Raw genomic sequence first — 22,714 nt, forward strand, 5'->3', positions numbered from 1 at the left:
ATTGACCAGTATATTTGTCAACAAGATTGTACAGTGAAAGACGAAAGAAAGAAGCTCTGTTCGCAGTCTGTTATGTGCTTTAGCTTCCCATGAGAAAAACATGAAACACATTTATGATGTAAACGTAGGTCTATACTTTCACCTTACCGTAGTTCTGGATGCAGTTTTAGGCTATTTCCTAAACGTCATTGACCAACAGGTTACTGCGATATATTAATATTCCTAGACTAGATTATGTTTAATCATTTCTCCTATCATAACTTTCTTTTAAAATGTATCATATACTTCCACGTAAAGTACTGTAAATTGGCGGTGGTGTAAATGCCAAATACCGTTCTTTTAACTTCGTATTATTGTTAATAGGGCATGCCTTATTCCTGACACAAAGGTGATCACTGCATTGAAGTGTTTGGCTGTGTTTCAAGTGATTGGTGTAATCAGCGTCGATCTGCGAATTTGCCTGCGCTACATCTATGAATTAGAGGTCCAAAGGAGTAGTCCTTATTTGTTGGTCTCAACAGGTCAGAACTGGTCTGCATTACTACCTTAGCTAAACTTCTGTTACTGTTACTAACCTTAACCAGCGAACTAGACTGTCGCAAATGTCATTTGTAAACCTTATTAGGGGGAGGGGGGGGGTGCAGCTAACATGGAAACACTAAATAATAAAGAAATTGAGAAAGAAACAAAAGTGAATGTCTATTAAAAAATAATAATAATAATAATAATAATAATAATAATTATTATTATTATTATTATTATTTCTTTTCAAAAACCCTGCCGATATTTCCAGCACGGACTGTCTTTATCTAAAGAGTCCCTTTCGCATGGCTTCCAGTCAAGCGCAGTGATCTTTTTCTCGGCTACAGTGCGAAATCTTCATTACTATAAAATTATAATATTGTATCACAACATTGTGACACAACAGGAAGCCTATGACCCTTTTAGAGTAACGTGAAGGTAACTCGAACGCGATATGGACTCGTGAGTTTGTCCGGATGCCGATCTCTGTAGAGATATGTGATCATGTCAGGGACATTGCTGTATGTTGGATTGTCAGTGACTGTAAAGATGACAATGGCGCTGTTGAAATTCCTCACTTTGCGGTAAAGGTAAGCGAGGTCACACGACTGGCTCATTACTTAAATTAGACTGATGTGTGTGATACCCGAAAACCTTTGTCATCAGTTTACGTTCTAAGTAGAATATTCAACAGTACCAGCATTTACAGTCCGTAGGTCTGCCAGACATCCTTCTGATGGATCTCTCCACAAATTTATTCAGTCTAAGCAGTCATCTGTTGACTTTATTTTAGAAGCATTAGAAAAGTCTGAATGGTTTTTGGGCTAGGTAACAAAGTCCGTATCTACTTCACAAACTATCATTATCAGGTAAGAACCTTTAAAAACTCATCGTAATAAATCTAAAGCACATATTCGGAATTAAGGAGTGAGAGTCAACGTACTTCTTTAGTGTGGACTCCTTTAATCTTTAGGTACATTAATAAGAAGTAAATAAGAAGTTTCTTCTTAAATGTCACATTGTCCACTTCGGTATCAAGCACACTGGAGTTATATTACACCAGTAATCGTGGCATTTAAAATATCTTTGAGTATTCTGTTCCATCTATGTTTTACTCTGGGCGCGATTAGGAGGAATATAATGAACCTGATTTAAGGAATAGGGGGGCGTACACTTCACGAATTGTTAAAAAAACGACCCGTATTTTTTCTCAAACACGCTAACATTGCAAGTTGCTTATTTAACGTAATGTCGGATTCCGTCGTGCAGAGGAAGGCTCAGAGTTGTAGCCTCGTATCGCTTCTGCTCACTTTGGTTAGAAGAGGATTCCGGATTAATAAACTGTCACAGTGACCACGTCACTGTTTATGTTTACCTACTCAAAGTGAGTCAAGCGCGGATTTGATGGAAAGAAAGGAAGGTTGCTAGAGGTTAAAAGGGCTGCTATGGCGGACAGCAGATACAGTCTTGAATGATTTGAAGGTTTTACCACTTCGTGCTGTTTGATCGACAACATAATCGTACCGACCAGTCATCCGGGACGTCAAATGAAAATTTCCTCGCATTCTACGCGAATAAAAAAGACACATAGTAATTATACCACTAACCCTGTTATCGTCCACAGATGATCGCTAAAATAATTTGGATAATTATATAGAGTAGCCTATATAATTATGCAAAGGAAAATGAAATATGCGTAAACCACAGAGACTGTTATTATATATACTACAAATATACTGGTTCTAGTTTCTAGTAAAATGTATTTGTATTTACAAATAATGAAAAAAATATATAATTTCTACAAGTTTATCCCCGTTTCCAGGGGACAGTGCTTTTCAGCTAAAGTATCTGAGTGTAAATCCTATTTTCAGACACTCCCTGAGACTAACAGTGTGTCACAGTGAGAAGTCAAGGTTATTGAGTCAAACCATTAAGCAGTGATTTTAATGTACAGAAGCGTTATTCATTTAATCTGGTATATATTGCCGTTTTCAAGGAGCACCTCAGCCACTCAATTTAATTACGTAATTTTTGCATGTCGAATTCGCGTTAGGGCCCCACAAAGAATGCGCTCCGGCGGGCTGTCTTGTTGGCAGGAACAACGCTTTTGAACACGGCTAAATTTGAAAAAGCGTTTGCATTAAAAAAAACTGTAAACAGGCACCACACGATGGTCTTCAAATGAAAGCGAAACATGGACTATAATGAATAAACAAATCATAAAATATCTGACAAAAGTGTTTTTAAAATTTATTATAAAAAGTCCATTTGTGCTGTCTGGCATATCTGTTTAATATAATTTGCCATATGCCATATAGGCTATACGTATGTTTCTATGCATAAGTTTCCATATTTAATAATTTTGCAGTTGCTCTTATATATAAGTGTTTCATGAAGAAACAGTAGTTGAATGAGTCTGATAGTACGTTGCACAGGAAGTTTCTCCTTAAATGGAGAAGATAAAAAAACCTCATTCGCATGACCGCAGTCCACTACGCGGATTAAATATGTATCACTCTCCAAGGCGATATTTAGCCCGCTTCCCTGATAGGGCTCAGAAAGATGATCATTATATCTGGTTCATCTTCAACGTTAGACGCTTCTGTTTTGATACAAATAATTTTAACGAATTTGATGCCTCTGGAAATCATAAACGATATATATAGCCAAAACAAAGCACCGAGTTAAAATGTTATGTTATTACGACGTTTACTTAAAAATACATAAATTAATAAACTATAGCCTAAATTTTTATTAAGGTTACGATTTTGTTAAATCTTTCAATGTAGCTCCAACTGTGTTAAATTATAAATGTATAATCGGCGACCAAAAAATGAAAAGTCATTACCACGCACCCACCCAAAAATGAACAATTGAACTTTGACCTAGCAAATATTTTCACTCACAGGTATTTTCCTCTTCGACACAGAACTTCTTGTCCCGAACATCTCCTTCTGTGATTCTCATGATTTCTCCCCTTTCACCGCCGAGCAGTCACAGTGCGAGTCTCAACACGTTTTCAAAGCAATTCACCCTTGTAATTTAGTTGCTCGCTTGCCAATCTCTCAGTCATACGTCAGCTACTTTCATTAGTTCGGTAGTGCCCCCCCACCCCCCCGCATCCACTTCACAATCCCGATGATGCCATCTCGCGTTCCCAGAAGGTGTCAGTGTTAAATCTGTTTAGGTGGTGCTTTTGTTAGCTGTTATTTTTTTCTACACGTGCATTAACGTACACCCTCCACAAACGCGTGCCCGAATACACAAACATACGGATATTAAACATAGTCACACTTTTTTTCCTGGAATTCCCGTGGCGTATTGGCTGTGTCTATACACCCGCTGTCTCGACTTTAACACTATTAAGACTTTCTTCAAAATAGAAGCAATTTATCCTGTGCAAGAAACGTATTTTGTTTCTTTCGTTCAGTTCCATTTCAAGAAAAAAGAAAACGCGATACATCACGAATTATTCGAATGTGCACGTCTGTTAAAACAATATACTCCCGGTCCGGATTCCTAGACATTGTGTATTTTTTCTCTTTTTTAAAAAAAAAATGAACTGCCTCCTCACCTGTCCCTCCCCTCCTTTCTACATACACGAAAATATGTCTCTTTCTTGAATGCCTGTACATTGCCTTCTCGTTTTTTTTTCTACGACTGCCTCCCGTGGTCAATGCATAGTTCCTTCGTTAAACCATTCTCTCTCTCTCTCTCTCTCTCGCTCTCTCTCTCTCTCGCGTCTCCCTCTCCCCTGCTCTCGCTATCTCTCTCCCCCCTTGCCTCTTGTCCGGCCCCCTGATCTTTCTGTCCATTGGTTTCTATGGGTCTATTTTTCATGTCCGGCCCCTAATGAGTGTCCATTGGTTTTTTTATTTCCATTCCCTCCTCCCACTCCCCGGCTTTGCCCTGCCCATGTTTTGTATGTCTGTGTCCATCCATCTCCTGACGTTCAAGTTCGCGGGGACGTCACGTCCGCACTTGAACTTGCTGCTCAGGGGGGCTTTTGCCATTTTTTCATCTCTCTTTTCAAAAAAGCCATGACGGCTATCCCACAATCCATCTTCTCCGCGCCATCTTTGTATTATTTCTAATTTATTTTGGATGTCAAAGGCATTGATGAAGATATTTCCTCTGGAGTCTGCCTTCTAACCCGGCTCTCCCGATGTGAACCGCGCTGAAAGCCACTAGTAACCACCATGTCTCGCCGCAAGCAAGGCAAACCCCAGCACTTAAGCAAACGGGAGTTTACACGTAAGTATGATAAAAAATTATTTACACAATTTCCGAAATCAGTTCTGCCAGCTCGCAGCCTAGTGTCTTCTGTGGATACTATCTATAACTGTAATTATTAGTGACGCGGTTTTGGACACTGGACGGCAAGGATCGTGGTCAAGTGGACTTAACTGAAAATCGCGGCGAGAAGCACGCACTGTGTATATTCTTTTTGCTAATACCTACACAAGTGCAATTCCATATAATACCCGCAAAAGTTTTATTTTTTAACATTCAGGCTCTTCATTTCGGAGTACTTTCCAGGGGGATTTTTCTTTGCAAGGTGAAATATATATAGGCTATATGACTTTCTTGCCCCGCTGCTGCAAGCCACTTACGGGCATATACTGTAAGGTAGGTGATTGACAAAGGTAGCGTGCAGGATCTGCGATAGTAAAATGGTACAAACGTGTCGGATTCAAGATCCTGCCACAGTCGCCTAGAGAGGATTCCCCTCGCTGTACCATTTTTTGGAAGATTTTCAAAAAAAAAAGTTGAAGTGGATTTTGATTGGGAAAAATCTCGTGTCCAACTGTTTACAAGCGGTGCGTGGTGTATGGCTCGGCGACAGCCCTATCGATAGTGGAGAAATGAAATGTATAACGATCCTTAGATTTTCTCTACAGATTTGCTTTAATTCGTAAACTATAGTCGCTTTTGCAATTAGAGATCTAAAAGAACCGCCTTGCAAAATCGGCAGGCGTTCGTTTACCAGGACTTAGGAGCGCAGACTTCTGCAGTATTTTGCTTCCCTGGATCACTTGTTTCTCGTCAGTTAAACAAAACAAAAACCATGAAGGTAAGATAAAGTGTGTGCATTCGGGTCGTACGCCGAAAAGCTTTTCGTCATTGTAATATAGCTGACTTTTCACATGAAACGGTTATTGCTTCATCTCGATATAATATGCACGGATACTAAGTATGTATGTTTACTGGAGATCACGGGCCACTTTACTTTAGTATAGTAGCGTCAATTGCAATCATACACCCACGTTTTTCTAACGTTAAGCTATAGGCGTGTAGACTAAGGACGATCTGTTGGTTCCATGAAACAGTTTCCGTATTCAGCGTTAATTTTCTGGATAGACTTAAACCCATATGTTATGTTTCTTTGAAACGGCACTCTCTGGACGCATCTGAAGCTATTAGATTGTGATATATCGTTTATTCACACAAATGTCCAGCTTCTCAGTTATTTTTTTGGTGATATTCTTGTATATAACCGCATCTACTCGCTCGCAGAGACCTGGCTTATATTTCAGTCTCGCCGCTAGGAGGCAGAAGACGATCATAAACTGGAAATGAACGTGAACCTGATCAATTTCACCGCTGCCTCGATCGGCCGGTCTTCACTCTGTGTTTGGATTGAAAGGGAACGTATAATAGGGAGCTGGGATCTTTTATTCCCGATCCCTTAAGCCCCTCGTCGTCTCCGATTCTGCGGCTTTCAAACTATATTTGTTAAACAAATTTTCATGAAATTATCAACATCACATTAACGCTATAACTTATTAACTTTAATATGTTCAAATGATTTTCATCTAATAGCCAAGTAATAATAATAATAATAATAATAATAATAATAATAATAATAATAATAATAATAACAACAACAACAACAACATAGGCGCAATAATTAAATTCCTATTTTGACTAACCGTCCTTTAAAAACTTATAAACGCGGCTTATTCAAGATTTAGTATTTTTTAATTACATTTTCTCATTTAGTCATTGCAAATTACAAATTACATCTTTTCCTAAAGAACACATTTTTTTCAGGGAATGTTAATCTGTGTCGATCTGTGGCTCAGTCGTAAAACGTTTAAAGATAATGGGTTGAATGGCAAAATAAACTTGTATTTTGTTATACTTGAGTTGGTGTGTTACTTCAGCATTGAAGCGTTTTACTCCTCTTATAATAAACGTACGTTAGCAAGTAAAACTCGTAAAAAGGTAGTTAGGTCTTACTTTGTTGTAAAACTAAATACCTTTAAATTAGGCTTCGAAAATATTCTGGAAATACAGTAATGAAGGACTGAAATAATGAAGTGGTGATGTACCCCTAACTTACCCATTGGCTTCAGATATTCTTTTCTCTGTGTGCTTTCCTTGAATTAGTATTTGGGGGATGGGTGAATCGGTGGAACCTTGAATTTGTGAAGTGAATATACGTACGGACATCCGCATTAGGTTATACTTAATCATTTGAAACAGCTGTGCTGGATCTGAATTTGTTTTTTGTGGAGGAAAAATTAAACCAGAAGTATTTGTTATTCTGGATGTCTGCAAAACATATATTTTGTAGAAATATTGTAATAAAATAGATCGAACCTAATGTAAATCACGATCTGTGATTGGTTATTTCAGTAAATGTATAGCTTGGCAAGATTCGATCTCCTTCGTATTCGGACGCGTATAAAAACAAACCAGTATGGCCTAACTGAGCAAAAATGAGAAGGTGCACAACATCAAAAGCTGGTATCCTTTTTTCTTGGGTGGGGGGAGGAAAAACAGGATTACAGATGTGATCATAAGAACGGCATTTTCTTTCAGTTGTTGTTAATGCATTGAAATGCGCCGGAATGCTGTTTAGTCCCACGATGTCTGACCCGACTAAAAATTAAGGGTAGAAACAGCGGCGAGGATTCATCCTATGTCATCCTATGTCATCCTATCTCGTCCTAGATCGTGCGCACATGTCGCGTACAATCGCACTTCGAAATGTTTTCTCACTGCACGTCTGGGAACTACTCCACATACGCCCCTCAATATTTGGTCTAGGTTGTGCTGAAATAAATTTAACCTCAGTTCACAAGATCCCAGCACTTTTACCGAAATGTATTCCAATCATCCCGATGTAAAATTAGAATCTATTTTTTGATCCTCAGTGGTTTTAGGTTCATTAAAATGTGAAATTGGCACCATAATAAAGAAGGTCAAAGCTATTTAAACATTAGAAAGCGTACGGAGTGAGTTTGACTCTGGGCGACCGGCGCTAAATATCATCACAGGTTGTGCCGTTTCTTTAGACTCCTTTTTTGTCTTTTAAATACCGTCGTTGACGTTGAAGAGTCCGCATTGTAGTGCCGCTGAATGAACTGCACAAAGTTAACGTCCTAATCTCGGAGTGAATAAGACGTAGACTGTTGCCGACTGTACAGCCACGCGGTTATCTGAACACGGGGCTCCGGCTGTGAAAGTGATTATGAAGGAAACAAAAATCAAGCGTATTCACTAGAGTATTTTTAATGTTTTTATTTGTATTATAATTATAGAATTTTCGATTTATCAACGCGTCTTTCCTTGTTATTATTATTATTATTATTTCAGTTGAAGTGAAGGATGGAGGGGAAAAACGAAGTGAAAGTAGTGGGGTAAAAGTCTTTTTTTTTTGGGTGGGGAGGGGGGGGGGTCTGTTCACTGATGCATACTTGTTTCCTGCGCCTTTGTTTCCAGCTCAGGTGCCCTTTACTGTGGCCTTGTTAGGAGTTGGCGTAAAATTATGGAGCGTTTCCTACAGAAGACCAGCTTAACCGTCTTTACTATTTTTTTTCCTCCTCCCCGATGAACGATATAGTAAATATCAGTAGGCGAATCCATGCCGTTTAAAACCTACATTAAGTGGAACATTTATCGTAGACATCCTATTTCTGGGCTAATTGTAATAAATATTTATTATAGTCAAATCTTTTGACTGTTTTATTGATTTATTATATTTCAGATAAGATAAAAGACAAGAATGTACTGTGCTGACACATGTAAATAAATGTAGCTTTTTGTTGAATATCAGTTTGTTATGTTAATCATATGACAATTTGTATATAATTCCTTTTACTGGGAAGTGCAGGCCCGCCCTCACCTCACTGCTGCTATTTCTTGAAAGAATTTTGTATCTGTGTAAGAAAAAGTTGAAGGAGAGGCCAGGCCTGAATGCGTGAAATTTTAACTGATGCCAGGGGCACCTGGATATGCTGACGCGCGATGCCTACTTCTCAAAAGGAGCGAACCCACGAGCCGTAGACGACCCGCGACTCTGCTTTGATGTGCACTGTATTGTAATGTAGCCCCTATTTATTAAATTTTTTGCCCCCTCTCCACAGCAGAGCCCTTGGCTGCCCCCATCCAAGAGGAGCAGCAGGAACACAGGGTGCTCGTCGCTCCGGAAGGGGATCAAGATCTCCTCACTTGTGGCCAGTGTCAGATGAACTTCCCCCTGGGAGATATCCTCATTTTTATTGAGCACAAAAGGAAGCAATGCAACAGCAGTTTGTGCCTGGACAAGGCTTTGGATAGGCCACAGTCGCCCCCCCAGAGTGAGCCCCGGAGGGCCCCCCGCCCCGTGGAGGTGGGAATCCAAGTCACGCCGGAAGATGACGATTGTTTGTCCACTTCCTCCCGAGGAGTTTGCCCTAAGCAGGAAAACATAACAGGTAATTGTCTTTTATTTTGTGCGTGTCTGTGTGTCTGTCACCCTCCCGGCCCTGCTTTTTGGCCATGGGGAGGTGGTGGGGGGGTCGTTGCTCGCTCCCAAACGCAGAGCCACCTGCCGGCATGGCGAGGCCCGTGTGTTTTCCCAGGGCACGGTGCATCTCTGTGGGGTTCCAACGGAGTAGCGGCGACCATCTCACATGTCGCCTGAGTCTGGGAGACGGTACCTGATTAATACACCATCCCTGCTGCTTTCCTGTGCAGGGCGATAAGGAGACCCACGGCTCCGGTGTGGTTAAGGTGCTAGCAGTGCACGTCACGGCTGTTGGACCGTTATTTAGAACGAAAGCCAGAATAAAAGTGTCTTATTTCCCCAGCTCATACTTTCCAGTCACCCTTCTCCAAGTTATGACACAGATTATATAGCACTAATGGGGGCTTGCTGGCTCTTTCTGACAGGACTTACTTTTTTATTAACAACAATAATACGATAAGTCTCTGTAAGCACAGTCTGCTCTTTTTCTTGGACCTGGTCTAAGCCTTTTACTATTAAGACTCTAAGCCTCTCTATTTCCTGTCAATCCGTTCAACGTTTTCAGCTGCCATCGAATGGAACTGTGCAGGTTCTGTCGGTTCCGGAATGCAAGGTGTTGTTGTAAACAGCTGGCGAGTAGCTGCTGCGATCATGGAAAGGTTAGGGTTAAGTCGCAATAAACTAATGTCGCCAAATGGCACTGGTGGCCCTGGTTGGGCCCTTTGTGACCAGGTGGGGCCACAGGAGTGACGGGGGACTGTGAGCTGCCCCCCCTCCCCACCTTTAAAAGTCCAGCATGTAGGGACACATAGTAGGGAAAATGGGTGGTGTGGCAGGAGAGTCCAACATCCATCTAAGCCGTGTGATGAAGAACATCTACGGTGGTAGTCAGCCTCTGTCATGTGGTTCCAACAGATGTGTCTTAATTACTTTCTGGTTTCCTGCAGCCACATCTTATTCCTATCAACGTGCAGCTGTACGGGACTTTCTGCTTCCCTTCTGAAACGGCAGAGAGAAGAGGAATCTGGTTATTTTTGGTTGTCGGAGAAGAGCAATTTATTTTGAGAATCTTGACGCCGCTAATTGTTAGCTTGATTCCTGGTTATTTTAATTACGTAGAACTTCCAGCAGTTGACTTCCAACAACTAAATAAAGCGTGGGGGGAAAAACCTGGGAAAGTGTAAAGAAAGAAAGGAAGTAATGAAAGAATGAAGAAAAAGCACCTTGGCCGTCTGTTAAAATAAGAAAAAAAAAAGCGATGGAATGTGTGGAGTTGGAGTGTGACCTGGGGTGGTCCCTCTTCATTAGAGTCAGACCCTCTCAGTGCCTCCGTTGTGTGTCTGATACGTCTTGGCTGAGTCTGCACTGGCCACGTCCACACTTACGTGAGGTGTAAACGCAGTCTCAGTCTCTCGCCGACCCCGCAGATCGGCTTTCTGGAGGCACGCTGACAGAGTTTCTCCATTCTCTTCTGATTCCTGTTTGCCATCTTGGAGGGGGTTTGAACTTATTTAAACCAGACACCTGTTTTTCTTTCGGTTTAGCTCTGTCAATGGGGCTGATTCTTTCATGTGAAATAACAACAAACAACAATAACAATAAGAGTAATAATAATAATAATAATACTCGTCACTTATTTCAGCTATAAAACATCAATGGCAGCACTTGGTCTGAACCCTGTGCTTCGGCGTTTATAGAAGGTCCTGAATCTGCGTACTCCACTTGAGACTCTTTTTCAGCCTCTGGATCTTTTTATCAAGGTTGTCTGCAGGCTGAAAATAAAAACGTCTGTTTGGCGATTTGTCAGCGGCCTACAGGCTGAGGCCCGTGGTAGGAATGCGACCCCCCCCCCCCCCTCCCTTTACGTGTTGTGGCTACCCATTTCGGGGGTTAACCCCCCCGTGTCTATTGGTTACATTAGTTATGGGAGTGAGTTTTTGGTGTTATTTTTTTTTAAATGCTTTTAGAATGTGAAAAATTAGCACTGGGGGAGCGATTTGTGCCTGGATGGAAGGTTTGTCGGGATGTGATTTTTGCCGTTCCGGAAGCCTGCTGTCTGCTGTCATGCTGTTGTCTGACACTGGCTCTTAACCAGAAATAAAGAGGAACGAAAGGGGAGTGAAATGTGCAGCGTTGCTGTGATGGTTCCCGGTGGATCCAACCTGTGCTCGGGTCCGGGCGGTGGGGTTGGGGAGGGGGCTGATGGCAGGCCGTCAGGGGTCCGCGGTCCTGCTTTTACGGGTAATTATGCAGCAGCACACGGATGATGTAACAGCCCATTTGCATGTGGAGCGTCGCTGTTTATAGTGATGATGGGCGGCCCGTCACATGCCAGCCCGACTCCTCAGCGTGGGGCCTATTACAGGAAGCCCGGGGTGGGGGGGGGGGGGGGGAGTAATGACTCCTCCAGCACCACGGCTCAGCCATTCCGGTGTACGGTTCAGTCAAGTCGACTTCTGAACTCATCATTAATTCATGCCCGTTAATCTGTGAGCAGGATTACACCAAATCTCGGGACTCGCTGCTGATGTATCATGTTGCTGCACATGTTACTGGTATAATAGGGAGCGTCTGAAAAGTGCACAGAATCGCGCCCGTTTTGGGAATGGCCGACAGCAAAGCCGTTTAATTTCTCCTCAGATATGAGCTTTTCATAAGTCATTTGTAAATGAGACTACCTGTGAAGTTCCTTTGCTTCACCTGGTTTGGGAAGTTGCAAAGTTATTGGTGCAAAATATGATTTCAGTTGTTCTGTCGTGTTTTGGCACTGTGAGATTTGAACGAGGGTTTTGTGTATATATGCAGTTTCTCTTGATTGTTCCCTGACTACAGTGAAACTCGACCGCTCTCGTTAACTAACGTATTTATGTGCAGGACTGGCGGTTAACATGCTCGCCCCAGCGTTGACCGCACTCGCGGCTTTTAAAGTGGACATGAGGTTATATCTGACTTTGAGCCACAGCTATCAGAGAACCAACCAATCCTGGACCACAAATGAATACTGCACACTGGCCAGCTTGGACAGAGGGTTTTTATGGAGATCAGTTATGCGGTCATTTAGCTGCTGAGTTTATTTGCTGATTGTTCTGTTGCCGTTGCTAACGTGGGAAGTTTGGTTCCGGGCTGCCATAGCGCTGCTTGTGCGTGCCTGTCTATGGGTAGGGGGGTGTGGGGGTAGCAGGGGACAGTGCTGGAGGGGGCAAAGACAGTAGTGACCAGACTGGCTTTGGGTTTGTCTTCCAGGTTGGGATTTTTTGAGGTAACCAGCTAAGGACTGTGGTCAGATGACAGTTGTCTCTCTCCAGCCTGCTCCTGGTAAATCATCCTGGTAAATACCCTTGGTACCCTTCCTGGTATCATTGCTGGTACTATTCCTGGTTCTACTTTGGTAACAGATCCTGGTATTGTTCCTGGTACTATTTTTGGTAGCAGATCTTGGTACTGTTCCTGGTAACTGCTCCTGGTACCATTCTCAGTACTGCTCCTGGCAACCCCTGGTACTGTCTCTGGTACTGCTCCCAGTACCATTCCTGGTACTGTTCCTGGTAACTGCTCCTGTTAATTGCTCCTGGTACCATTCTCAGTACTGCTCCTGGCAACCCCTGGTACTGTCTCTGGTACTGCTCCCAGTACCATTCCTGGTACTGTTCCTGGTAACTGCTCCTGTTAATTGCTCCTGGTACCATTCCCAGTACCACCTGCTGACTCCCAGTACTGCTTCTGGTACCATTGCTGGTTCAACTCCTGAGACCAATTCTGATACGACTCCTATTACTCTTCCTGGTAACCACTCCTGGTACCATTCCCAGTACCACTCGTGGTACCACTCCTGATACTGCATTCAGTACTGCTCATGGTACCACTCTTGGTACTGTTCTTGGTAACTGCTCCTGGTACTGTTCCCAGTACCGCTCACAGTACTGCTCCGAGCCGCGCGGTTCCTCAGCCTTGCAGAATGCGCTGTCCGTGCCGAGCAGCCTGGCCACTGTTCCACTGACCCGCTTTGAAGGAGGGCGACCGTGCTCTGCCTCTCCTGGCACGCTTGCTTCGTTTGCCAGGCTCCGCTCACACCCCCAGCCCGCGGCTCCGCACCAGAGATGCACGTGGCCCCCTCGTGTTTGAGGTGCCGTCCGTCGGCAAGGCCCCCCTCCATCTTGGCGGGTTGGGGGGGGGGGCTTCAGTGGCATTGTCTGTGGTAGTGTGCCAAGTGGGGGGCGGGGGTGCTTGGTGATGGTCCTCCGGGGGGGCCTCATAGACCACTTCTCTCTTTGTCTGTCAGACTGGAGCTCCATCCGTTTTGGCGAGCATCTCCACAGCATCCCCTACAAGGGAAATTCAGATGTTTCTAATTGTAAATATTCCTTGCATTTTGGATTATTTAAATATGGGCCTGTGTGTGTGTGAGAGAGCAGTTTCTTACATGCTGGGGAGAGAAATAGTTCCGCCTTTGAAGGGTTACGGTTTATATGAACTGAAGCCCAGTTTATACTGTACAACCTTGAGTTTGAATATTTCACATCTTGAGCCTTGATTTGCATGATACAGGCCTGTCTGGGCTGGGGTGGGTAAGAGGGGGAGAGAGATTATTTCTGCTTTGAATTTAATTTTAAAAATAACCCATCTCGCTGTATACAGAGACAGTTTAGAGAATTATATTTTGCTTTCACTTTAACGTGGAACAAATGATCCATTCGAGCATAAAATATAGCTTGGAAGATTTTTTTTCACCCTCATTCTTCATATTTTTTTGCGAAGTGGTCGGCGTGGAGGTGTCAGAAAAAAAAAACGTAGCACAAATTTATTTTTGAAGCCCCAGTTTTATTTTCTTCTGAAGATCCGTTGTCTTTTCGAATTTAATTTATCCTGATTAGCGGCTCCGGTACTCGCGCCCTCGTCTCCGAGTGTAGAGGAACGGGAATTTCCTGCGAGATGCAACTTCTGTTTCTATCTTAAACGTCCAGACAGCGAGGCTGAGGGAGATGCGCGCCGACTACCTGCGATCGGGGCCGCCGTCCCGCTAGCCGAAACAAAGGTATTTAGCAAGCAGGAGCCCTGGCACGGCGCCACACCTCCTCCCCACCGGTAGTCTGGCGTTTGCCCCCTGCGCAAATCGGCGTGTGTGTGTGTGCGCGCGCGCGCTTTTTTCTCTAACGAGAAGAGGCTATGCGGTCCTCACGCATCCTTTTGTTCGAGGCTATCTGCCGGTCCTCCGGCCGGCCGGTTCCCCGTAATTGGCCGCGTATACGTACAACTTCTTTGAAACCAAAGGCAGCAGATTTACGCTTTGCAGCCCCCCCTCCCTGTTTTTTTTTTTTTTTTTTTTAAAGAAAAAGCACAGGGAACAATTTTCTGCCCCTGTAAGCTGAGCTTTTCTTTTGCAGTTTTTTTGTTTCATTGCAATTTCAGATGAATTGCTCTTTTCTCTTTCTCTCTCGCTCTTGCTAGGCACTTTGACTAATTTCAGGTATTCTCCTCTGAATGGTTATGCCTTTTCTTGTTAGAAATTTGAATACAAGAAAAGCAGCCCCATGTTAAAAGTAAACAATGGTGCCATTGTGCTGTGTGATCAATAGGTGTGGGAAGGACAGGGATGTGATGTTTTTCCCCAAACATATTGGGGTGGGGAGGGGGGGATTTCCAAAGGGAGAGCACTAATATTTTTAATACAGTTGTGGAATTTATACTGTTTGGAGCCTGAGCGTCCCTGTAGTTATGGGACAATTTTGGCTGTTTTTCTGAGAGTTATCAATAAAAGTTGTTTGCGTGGTGCGACTCGTCTCTGTAACCCCAGGCGGGTGTTTTATAAACGACAAATTGTTTATTTCTTCCTCTCCCTTCCCTCCTTGCTCCCGCGTGCGAGCGTGCGAGTGAGCGTGCATGTGAGCTCACGAGAGCAGGCCTCGCTCGGCCGTCGGGTGAACATGAAAGGCTTCTAGCGATTTGGCAGCCGCGCCGGAGGACATCCCTCCGCCGGCCATGCCAGCAAATACTTGGCACGGAGCATCATGGCCGGCGCGGGCTCTGCAGTGTCTGCCATGGCGGCGGGCAGGTCCTCAGGTGGGCTGGCCCGCGTTCCGGTGCTTGCTGAATCGGGACACGGTCACGCTTAGAGGCCCATGGCCCCTCCTGTGCTTTCCTAATAAAGCTGTTTTGCCCCCCCCCCCCCATCGTTTCCCTCTGCCCCCCCCCCCCCATGTGCAGCTGCGTAGTTGAGGCCTATCAGGAGCATATGATCTCCATTTCTCTCCTGAGCTCATTCCAGTCCCTGGCCTTCCCTCCCTGGCCAACCCAACCCCCCCCCCCCCCCCAACACATTCATGCATTTCAAGGTTGTCAGCTCCCCCCTCTCTTATTCCATCCATGCAACCCAATAGCAGTAATCAATTACGCCGGCCAGCCATCAGATAAAGAAAATAAGCGAATGTTTCAGACACCGGCCGTTTTTTTTCCGGACCGTTCTTTTCCTGCCGATTGCCCACTTTGCGGCGGTTGCCTTCAATAACATCCATGCAGCTGTGACAAAGTGCCAACACTCTTCCAGCGTTTACCAAATTAACAGCGCTACTGCAGCTGGAAGGAGGCGAGATCCGGTCCGCGGCCGGCAGCCCGTGTCCTGCAAAGGCGGCGATGTCGTTTTTGCCCTAAATGTTGTCGAAATCTGATAGGGCTTAAACTCAGGGCTCAGATTACGGATTGTAGTGGCAGATTATTCTGGAATGATTCCCCCTTTTCTGTGTTTTGCCACGGAACGGGTGCGATCACGTGGGACTGTATTGTTTTGTGGTAGTAATTGGGCACTTGAGGACAGAGTTCGCTGTAGCAATTCTGACAGAGACCTGGAAATGTAAAAAGAGAAATGACAGCTAAAGGAGAGATTAACGGCAGGACGCAGATCAGCAGCTCAGCGTGTCATAGGCTGATGCTCCGCTTCCAGTGTGAGGGGGGTAGGAGTCCCAGGTACTTTGTGGACGCAGAATGAGGATAAATCATTCGGGTCTGTGTGAAGGCATTAATTACGCTCGCGTTGGCGCCTTGCTGACCATGAAATCGAATCGCTTTCCTAGCGCCCTCCATGTAGCCCGGTGTGGGATCGCTGTTTTCAGGGAGGTGTGGTCACCTCAGATCCGGCGCGGAGAGGCCGGGCTCCCGGGTAAACGTGCCTGGCTTGGGGGCGGCGCAAGCGCAGGTCATGTGACCCGTCACGGCCTGTCACTGTCTCCGCTCACGGTCCCCTGCGACTGCCATTGGATCTGCCGGCTCCGGCTTTGAACAAGTCAGTTGAGAGTCGCTTGTTTTGTACGACAAAGACAGAAAAAAATCTGTTTTTTTTTTCTCAGGAAAAACACTCCCCCTCCCCCCCCCACCATGGCCAGCCAGATCCACAGTTTATCCGTTCACTTTGGGGCGGTGGTTTTCCCATCGGCTTTATCCCGTTTGACGGTAGTCGAAGTGTCGGGACATACCCGAATGGACCCAAGTTACTGAGTGTGAGAGAGTGAGACATTCGGGCAGGATTTACAGCCTGGTTGCAGCTCATGTTTTTTAATGACATCTGTCTCATATGTCTGACATATTCTAACTAATTAATCTCTCTTCTCCCTTTATATTATCGAAAGGTTTTTTAATGCTGCTTTATTTTCAGAAGGTGTTTATTTTTTTCACTATAATCCTGGGAAACAGGTTTCTAAGTATCTAACTGCTGAATTGCTGAATATAAATATTTTTCTGCCTTTTCAGGACATTCATTGTAAACTGAATAAATAACTTAATAAGTTCATCTTTTTAATCAAATGAAGTGAAACGGGACAGGATATTTATAATAATTTTAACAGAAAAGTAGATAAAATAAAAAATAAAAGATCACCCAAAAAATACTAAAAATCCAAACTGAGACTGATTTCCCAGCCAGACTGACTGGGGTGTCTCAGGCTTGCATTCGTCTGTTGCTAAATTCTGGATCCTGTTTGTTTTACATGCAGAACGAAACCAAACGAAAGCCACAGGCGAAAATAGGAGACGCTGGGTCTCCTCATCCACACAAGCGAGGACACACACACACACACACACACATTTTTGTGGGGACTTTCCATTAATTCCTATGAGGAAAACTCTAATCCCGACATGATGACCTTTACCCCTATCCAGCCCTAACCTTAACCAACAAGTAACCAAACAAAATGTGAGACTTGGCATTTTTAATTTTTTTATTGCAGTCACAGATCTTTGTGGGGACCTGAAAAATGGTCCCCACCATGTCAAAATAACAGTTTTTTATCACATTTTTGGCAACATTTGGTTCCCACAATGTAATATAAACATAACACACACACACACGCACACACACACACACACACACACACACACACATACACACGCACACACACACACACACACACACATACAAACGCGCACTCAGAGAGCCCCGCACTTCCTGACTGAATCTTACTGATAATTTGCTCAGCCTCATTTGAATTTTAAGCACTTCTTTAATCTTCAAAGCCTAAATTGCTTTATGAATATGCATGGTGTGGGCAGACTTTAGTTCATTACCTAGTTGTAAATTCTAATGACCATTAGGCCCTCTCAGTAATTGCCAATTGTTTTGCATTTTTGATTGGCCTATTACCATGTGCATTCGCAGCACATCAGCGCGGCGTGTCAGAGAGCAGCGGAGTGTGTTTGTGCTGAAGTGAGGTGGGGGGTTGGCAGGGACCGCTTACATTGCTTATACTTTTGCGATTTAGGACTGGGGGAATTTCAAATGCAAGCGAAAGGCTTCTTTTGCAGGCTGAGAGGCCGCGGCGAGTGTGAAGGGAGTCCGGCATCCTCGAATTGGCCTGATGTTTCCTGCCGAAGACTCTCCACTCGTTGAAGGCACCGTTAATCACTTCCGACTGGACTGAGAAGAGTGCTGTGGTACCAGGAAGAGCAGGCCCTCAACGTGCCTCTCCGGGGTGCCTGCCAGATTTTGTGGACCGATCCCGAGAGGTTCTTTTTTTTTTAACCTATTAGCATTCTGGAGGCCCAATAAAGTTCACAGCGGCCAAATTCGCAGGTTAAGGGGTGGGGTGCGGGGGGGGGGGGTGTCAGGCTGTGGCTGTCAGCTCCACATTTCTTGTTCCACCTCTCGCTCTCTTTGAGGAAACAGATGTTGAACCCCCACTACCTCCCCCCCCCTCATCCGTGTTACCCCGCTCTGATCTGAATGATTTAGTAATTCGGGAGGTAATTTGTTTCACTAAGCGCATTGCTCTATGAACATGGGAAAAAGCGTCATGTTTTAGCGGAGAAAAAATAAAATACGAGCGCAATAAATCTGTAAGGTGTAGGAGACGGGCAGAGCTGGGTGTAAACAGACGGTGAACCTCATTTTACATGGCCAGACATTTAAAAGAGGAGAAACACACAGACACACATGCATGCTGGGATGAACTGAGACGGAAAGCAGACTGATAAACACACACATTCATATTCAGTGCAGTTTTAATCTCTGATTCCTCCCCCGTCTAAAAAAAAATCTGCTATATTTATAATTCATCTCTGCAGCAGAGGCTGAAAGTCGTCACAAGGAAGAAACTCCATCAAACGAATGAATAAGTAAATACGTTCGCGAGTGATAATGAGCCGAGACAATTAAAAACAAAACAAAACAAAACAAAAATAAAGGAAAGGGGCAAAACAAACGTCTGTCGGTTTCCACAAGGGGGCCTGCCTTCTCCCATGTTTCGTTCACTGCTTGTTGTGGTTGTTTTTTGTTTTTTTTTTCCTCCCTTCTTCCCGGCTCCTGCGAAGCGCTTCAAGGGAATGCCGAAACCGGCACTGTGATAAAAAGGAATTTTAAATGACGGGAAAAAGAGAAGTTGTCGAAAATTGTTCTCTAATGGAAAACGTTGGGAAGGGGTGGGGGGTGCGGGGAGGGGGTGCGGTTTGCAATGTAGTCCCCCGTGGGGGCCCACCAGATCCTCCTTCCCTGGGACCCCATCAGACCTGCCCCCCCCCCCCCCCCTCGCTTCAAAGTTGTTAATATTCAGCCGGGAAACTGTATCCAGAGCGCAGATAAATTATTAAGGCTGCAAACTTTTTAGGCAGTAAGATGAACTGATGAGACACATCTGTGGGAGCCGGGCTGTTTTTTTATTGGCGGGGCGTGCGGCGGCGATCCCGGCCTGCCTGCCCCCCCGAGCCCCCCCCTTTCCCACCAGCCGCATGCATAATTGATCCCGCGCGCCGGCATCATTTTCTTGATGTAATTGCTTTAGTAAGATATGATGAAATCTAATCGATAATTTATCGGCCCAAAATGGGCAGAGAAACAGTAAATGTCGACGGATGTGACCCCCCCCCCCCCCCCAAAGCCAGCTGCCCTTGCTTCCGACAGACGCGGGGGGATGTTGTAATAAAGTGTTAGCAGGATAGTGTGCAAATGGGCCGCAGTCTTACGTTAGGGTCCCCCGCCCCCCCGCGTGCCCACTGCGGCCCCCCCTGTGTGAGCCGTTAGCCGCTGATTAGCCTGCTCTCGCCTATGATTAGTTGACGAGGAGAAAAAGGCCATGTCTCTCCGCCTGCCTCTCCTCCTCTCTCTTTCGTTCTCTCTTTCTCTCTCTCTCTTCCTCCCTCCTCTGAGTACTCACAGGCAGCCGACAGCGTGAGGGGAGACCTGTGGAAATCATTATCGTGCAACAGACCGACGGGGGGAAGGTTTACATCTGAGGTCTGGCTGTTGAAATGCTTTTATGGCTGGGGGTCCCGTCCTCATGTCCACACAGTCAGCACCGGGCCGCGCCTGCTGATTGGCCAGCGGCTCGTTTATTTAGGCCCGTTCGCTTTATTCGTGGCGTCCAGTTTATTTAAGAGCAACTTTTGAAAATTCACTCCATTTCCAGTCCCTTATTTGTTGTGTTAGAGATGACACTGTCAATGACCTAAAATCAGGCTTCCTAAGCACAGGTTACAGGGCTGGGACCCAAAACTCATGTAATCCTCGTGTAATCCAACGTAGAACTTTTGTTAAATTTCCAAAAAAGTCCACAGAAATGGTACAAGCCTACGACCTGATTCCGTCCTCGTGAGTTTTTGGAGATTTACTCTTCAGTCCTGATGGGTGGTAGTTGGGGGTGAGGGGGGGTTATTTCAATGCTGTGTGCTGAACGTGCGTCTTAATCTCTGGCGTAACCTTTTGGTGCTGAGGGCTGTCAGGGGACCCTGCGGCGATCTGGCTCCCCCCAGCACGGCCCCGCGGTGCCCGTCCACGCGGGGGGTTCCGTACCTGTCCGCCTGGACTCGCGCTGCACGGATACCATCTCTCGCTTGCTGGCCGGCCTGCAGAATGGCACAGTCAGCTGTACAGGAGGCCATGTCCGCTGGATGAAAGGATGAGGCTGGGACACTAGGCCCCCTGTTGGTGCAGAAGCTCCCATGCCAAACGTTTGTCAGCAGTGGGCAGCGGCGGAGCTGCACGCGCGCGTCTGTGTGTGTGTGTCAGGGGTCTTTACCGGAAAAAGCAGTTTAAGGTCTTGTCTCTATTGCCGCTTCAACCTACGGTCACTGTGATAAAACATCTTGGAAGCACGTTTTATTCACCCTGAGAGTGCTGTTTATTACTTACTGCTTTGTGATGAAAGATTTTGGAAGAGCCGGAATGTGACCTTTCTCTAAGAGATGCACCAGACATGAACACAAATGCCAAACTTTGTGTACGGTAAAACTCCTTTATGCCCGCAGAGATACCCTTTGTATTCATCCTCTGCTGTTAGTTTTCGCCCCCTGGTAAGAGGTCCTATCTCGTCCCTGCCTTGGTCCTTCCCTCTGATGCAGGAATGTGTGCTTGCATGGCCTGCGGGACCGTTGACGTCCCTGGCTGGCTGCTGTGTTGTTTTAATCATTAATATTTCTTAAACTTGTTTCTTCTGGGCTGTTGTCTTGTCTGGAGTGGGGTGGGTTTGGAGGGGGTGGGGGGGGGAGGTACCCTTGTCTCTAGCCAGACCGGTCAAGCACCTTGGTGTCTGCAAAAGGGGCAAAGGAATTGGGGGGTGGGGGGGTTGCAGATTCGAAGAGGGGGGGGGGGGCAGGAACACAAAGGGAAAATTGTACACTGGAACCATTAGTCTCTGCAGCCTCGGTGTGGCCAAACTGGTTCTGCCAGACAGAATGATAGATTGCTTTGTTAAGGGTCCCAGGGTGTACCCTGAACTTGAAGCACTTTGTTTACCTTGAATAGAAAGGGAAAAACGCGGGAATAATCTGTGTCTGGGTTAGGGAGGCCTTGAGAGAGGGAGGGAGAAAGGGAGGGAGGGAGGGAGGAAAGGGTGAGCGAGCCGGAGGAGGAGGACGGGGGGTTAGGGGGGCGGTCTGCTGGAGAGGGGTTAGGCCCAACGCTGGCTGTCCATTAACAGATGAACTTGGCAGAAGTCCAGCTATTTGATGAGACGGTGTCATTGGCTATGCTCACTCCAGCCTTTTCAATCTTCCCCTGTCACCCCCCGCCCTGCGCCCCCCCGCACATACACACACACACTTCATACCTGCCGACTATACATCAAATGCTTTCAGGCTTCTTTTTGGCTAAAGGCGTAAAACGACACTGCTTCCTTACCCCCCCCCCCACACCCCCCACGTCAGAACCAGTTTTGACCGGTTATATGGCCGGGTTGCCAGGCCCTGTCATCTTCCCCTGCTCCGGGGATTTTCTAGAGGTAGAAAAACAGAAATGCAGCTAAAGCCGCTAACCTGGGGTGTGAGTAAGCAGGTGGCCGCGGCGATGGGGGGGGGGGTGGGGGGGTGGTGGACAGCGGCGGAGACGACAGGAAGGGGAAAGGAAACTCAAGCTGAGATACTGTTCGCGTGTCCGCTGGTGAAATGTGCGCTTTGGGAAGCTTCCTATACTCCTTCCAGGGGGCTGTGGTACCAGAATCTTCTACATGGGAAGTTGCTAGAATCCAATACAGACTGGTTCGTTATTTTGCTATGGCCAGCAGGAGGTTATAGTTCTGCATTGGTGTCCTGGGAGGAGGGAAAGGAGATTTGGGGAATCGAGGTTCAGGTGTCTGTCTGGATGAACACGTGTGGAAAAATCTAGTTTAGTGATCCTGGAACATCCCTTTGTGGAGCCCCAGCCAATCACTGTAATTCCATAACAACGTCAACTGGCTAGCTAACTATTTATCCTTCAGCATTTTGAGTGGCTCCACTGTGCTGCTGGTGTGAGGGAGAGAACATGTGGAGGTGCTGCATTTACATTTGACTTACAGTAGACAGAAGGGTTACAATTTAATGTACTCACTGGGATTTGAACCCATGCCCTTTGTATTGTTAGCACAATGGTCTACTTTTTGAGCTACTGGAGCATCACTGGAGAAGATTGAAAATTGAAGGAGCAGCAGTATAATCTTTGATTGTGTCGTGAACACCTCTCTGTTCTTGCCTCTGTGCCATTGTTTCCCAATCTGGCCCTCGGGG

The 22,714-nt window shown here is 45.5% G+C and overlaps 1 protein-coding gene across 2 annotated transcripts in view; it reads left to right on the plus strand.

The window, feature by feature from the left end:
• Positions 1-4,465: 4,465 nt before the first annotated feature.
• The window catches only part of LOC111850712 (B-cell lymphoma/leukemia 11A-like), a 48,467-nt gene continuing 30,218 nt past the window's right edge, over positions 4,466-22,714 (plus strand). Inside the window, exons 1-2 of one of the 2 annotated variants that reach the window (XM_023824894.2) lie at positions 4,466-4,776; positions 8,898-9,227. In XM_023824894.2, coding sequence (XP_023680662.2) covers positions 4,722-4,776; positions 8,898-9,227 — 385 coding nt within the window. In that variant the 5' untranslated portion in view covers positions 4,466-4,721. The remainder of the gene's footprint in view (positions 4,777-8,897; positions 9,228-22,714) is intronic. The other variant, XM_023824895.2, reaches the window with a different exon arrangement.

The sequence above is a fragment of the Paramormyrops kingsleyae genome, chromosome 20, assembly GCF_048594095.1.
Source record: "Paramormyrops kingsleyae isolate MSU_618 chromosome 20, PKINGS_0.4, whole genome shotgun sequence".
In the NCBI taxonomy this organism is placed as follows: Eukaryota; Metazoa; Chordata; class Actinopteri; order Osteoglossiformes; family Mormyridae; genus Paramormyrops; species Paramormyrops kingsleyae.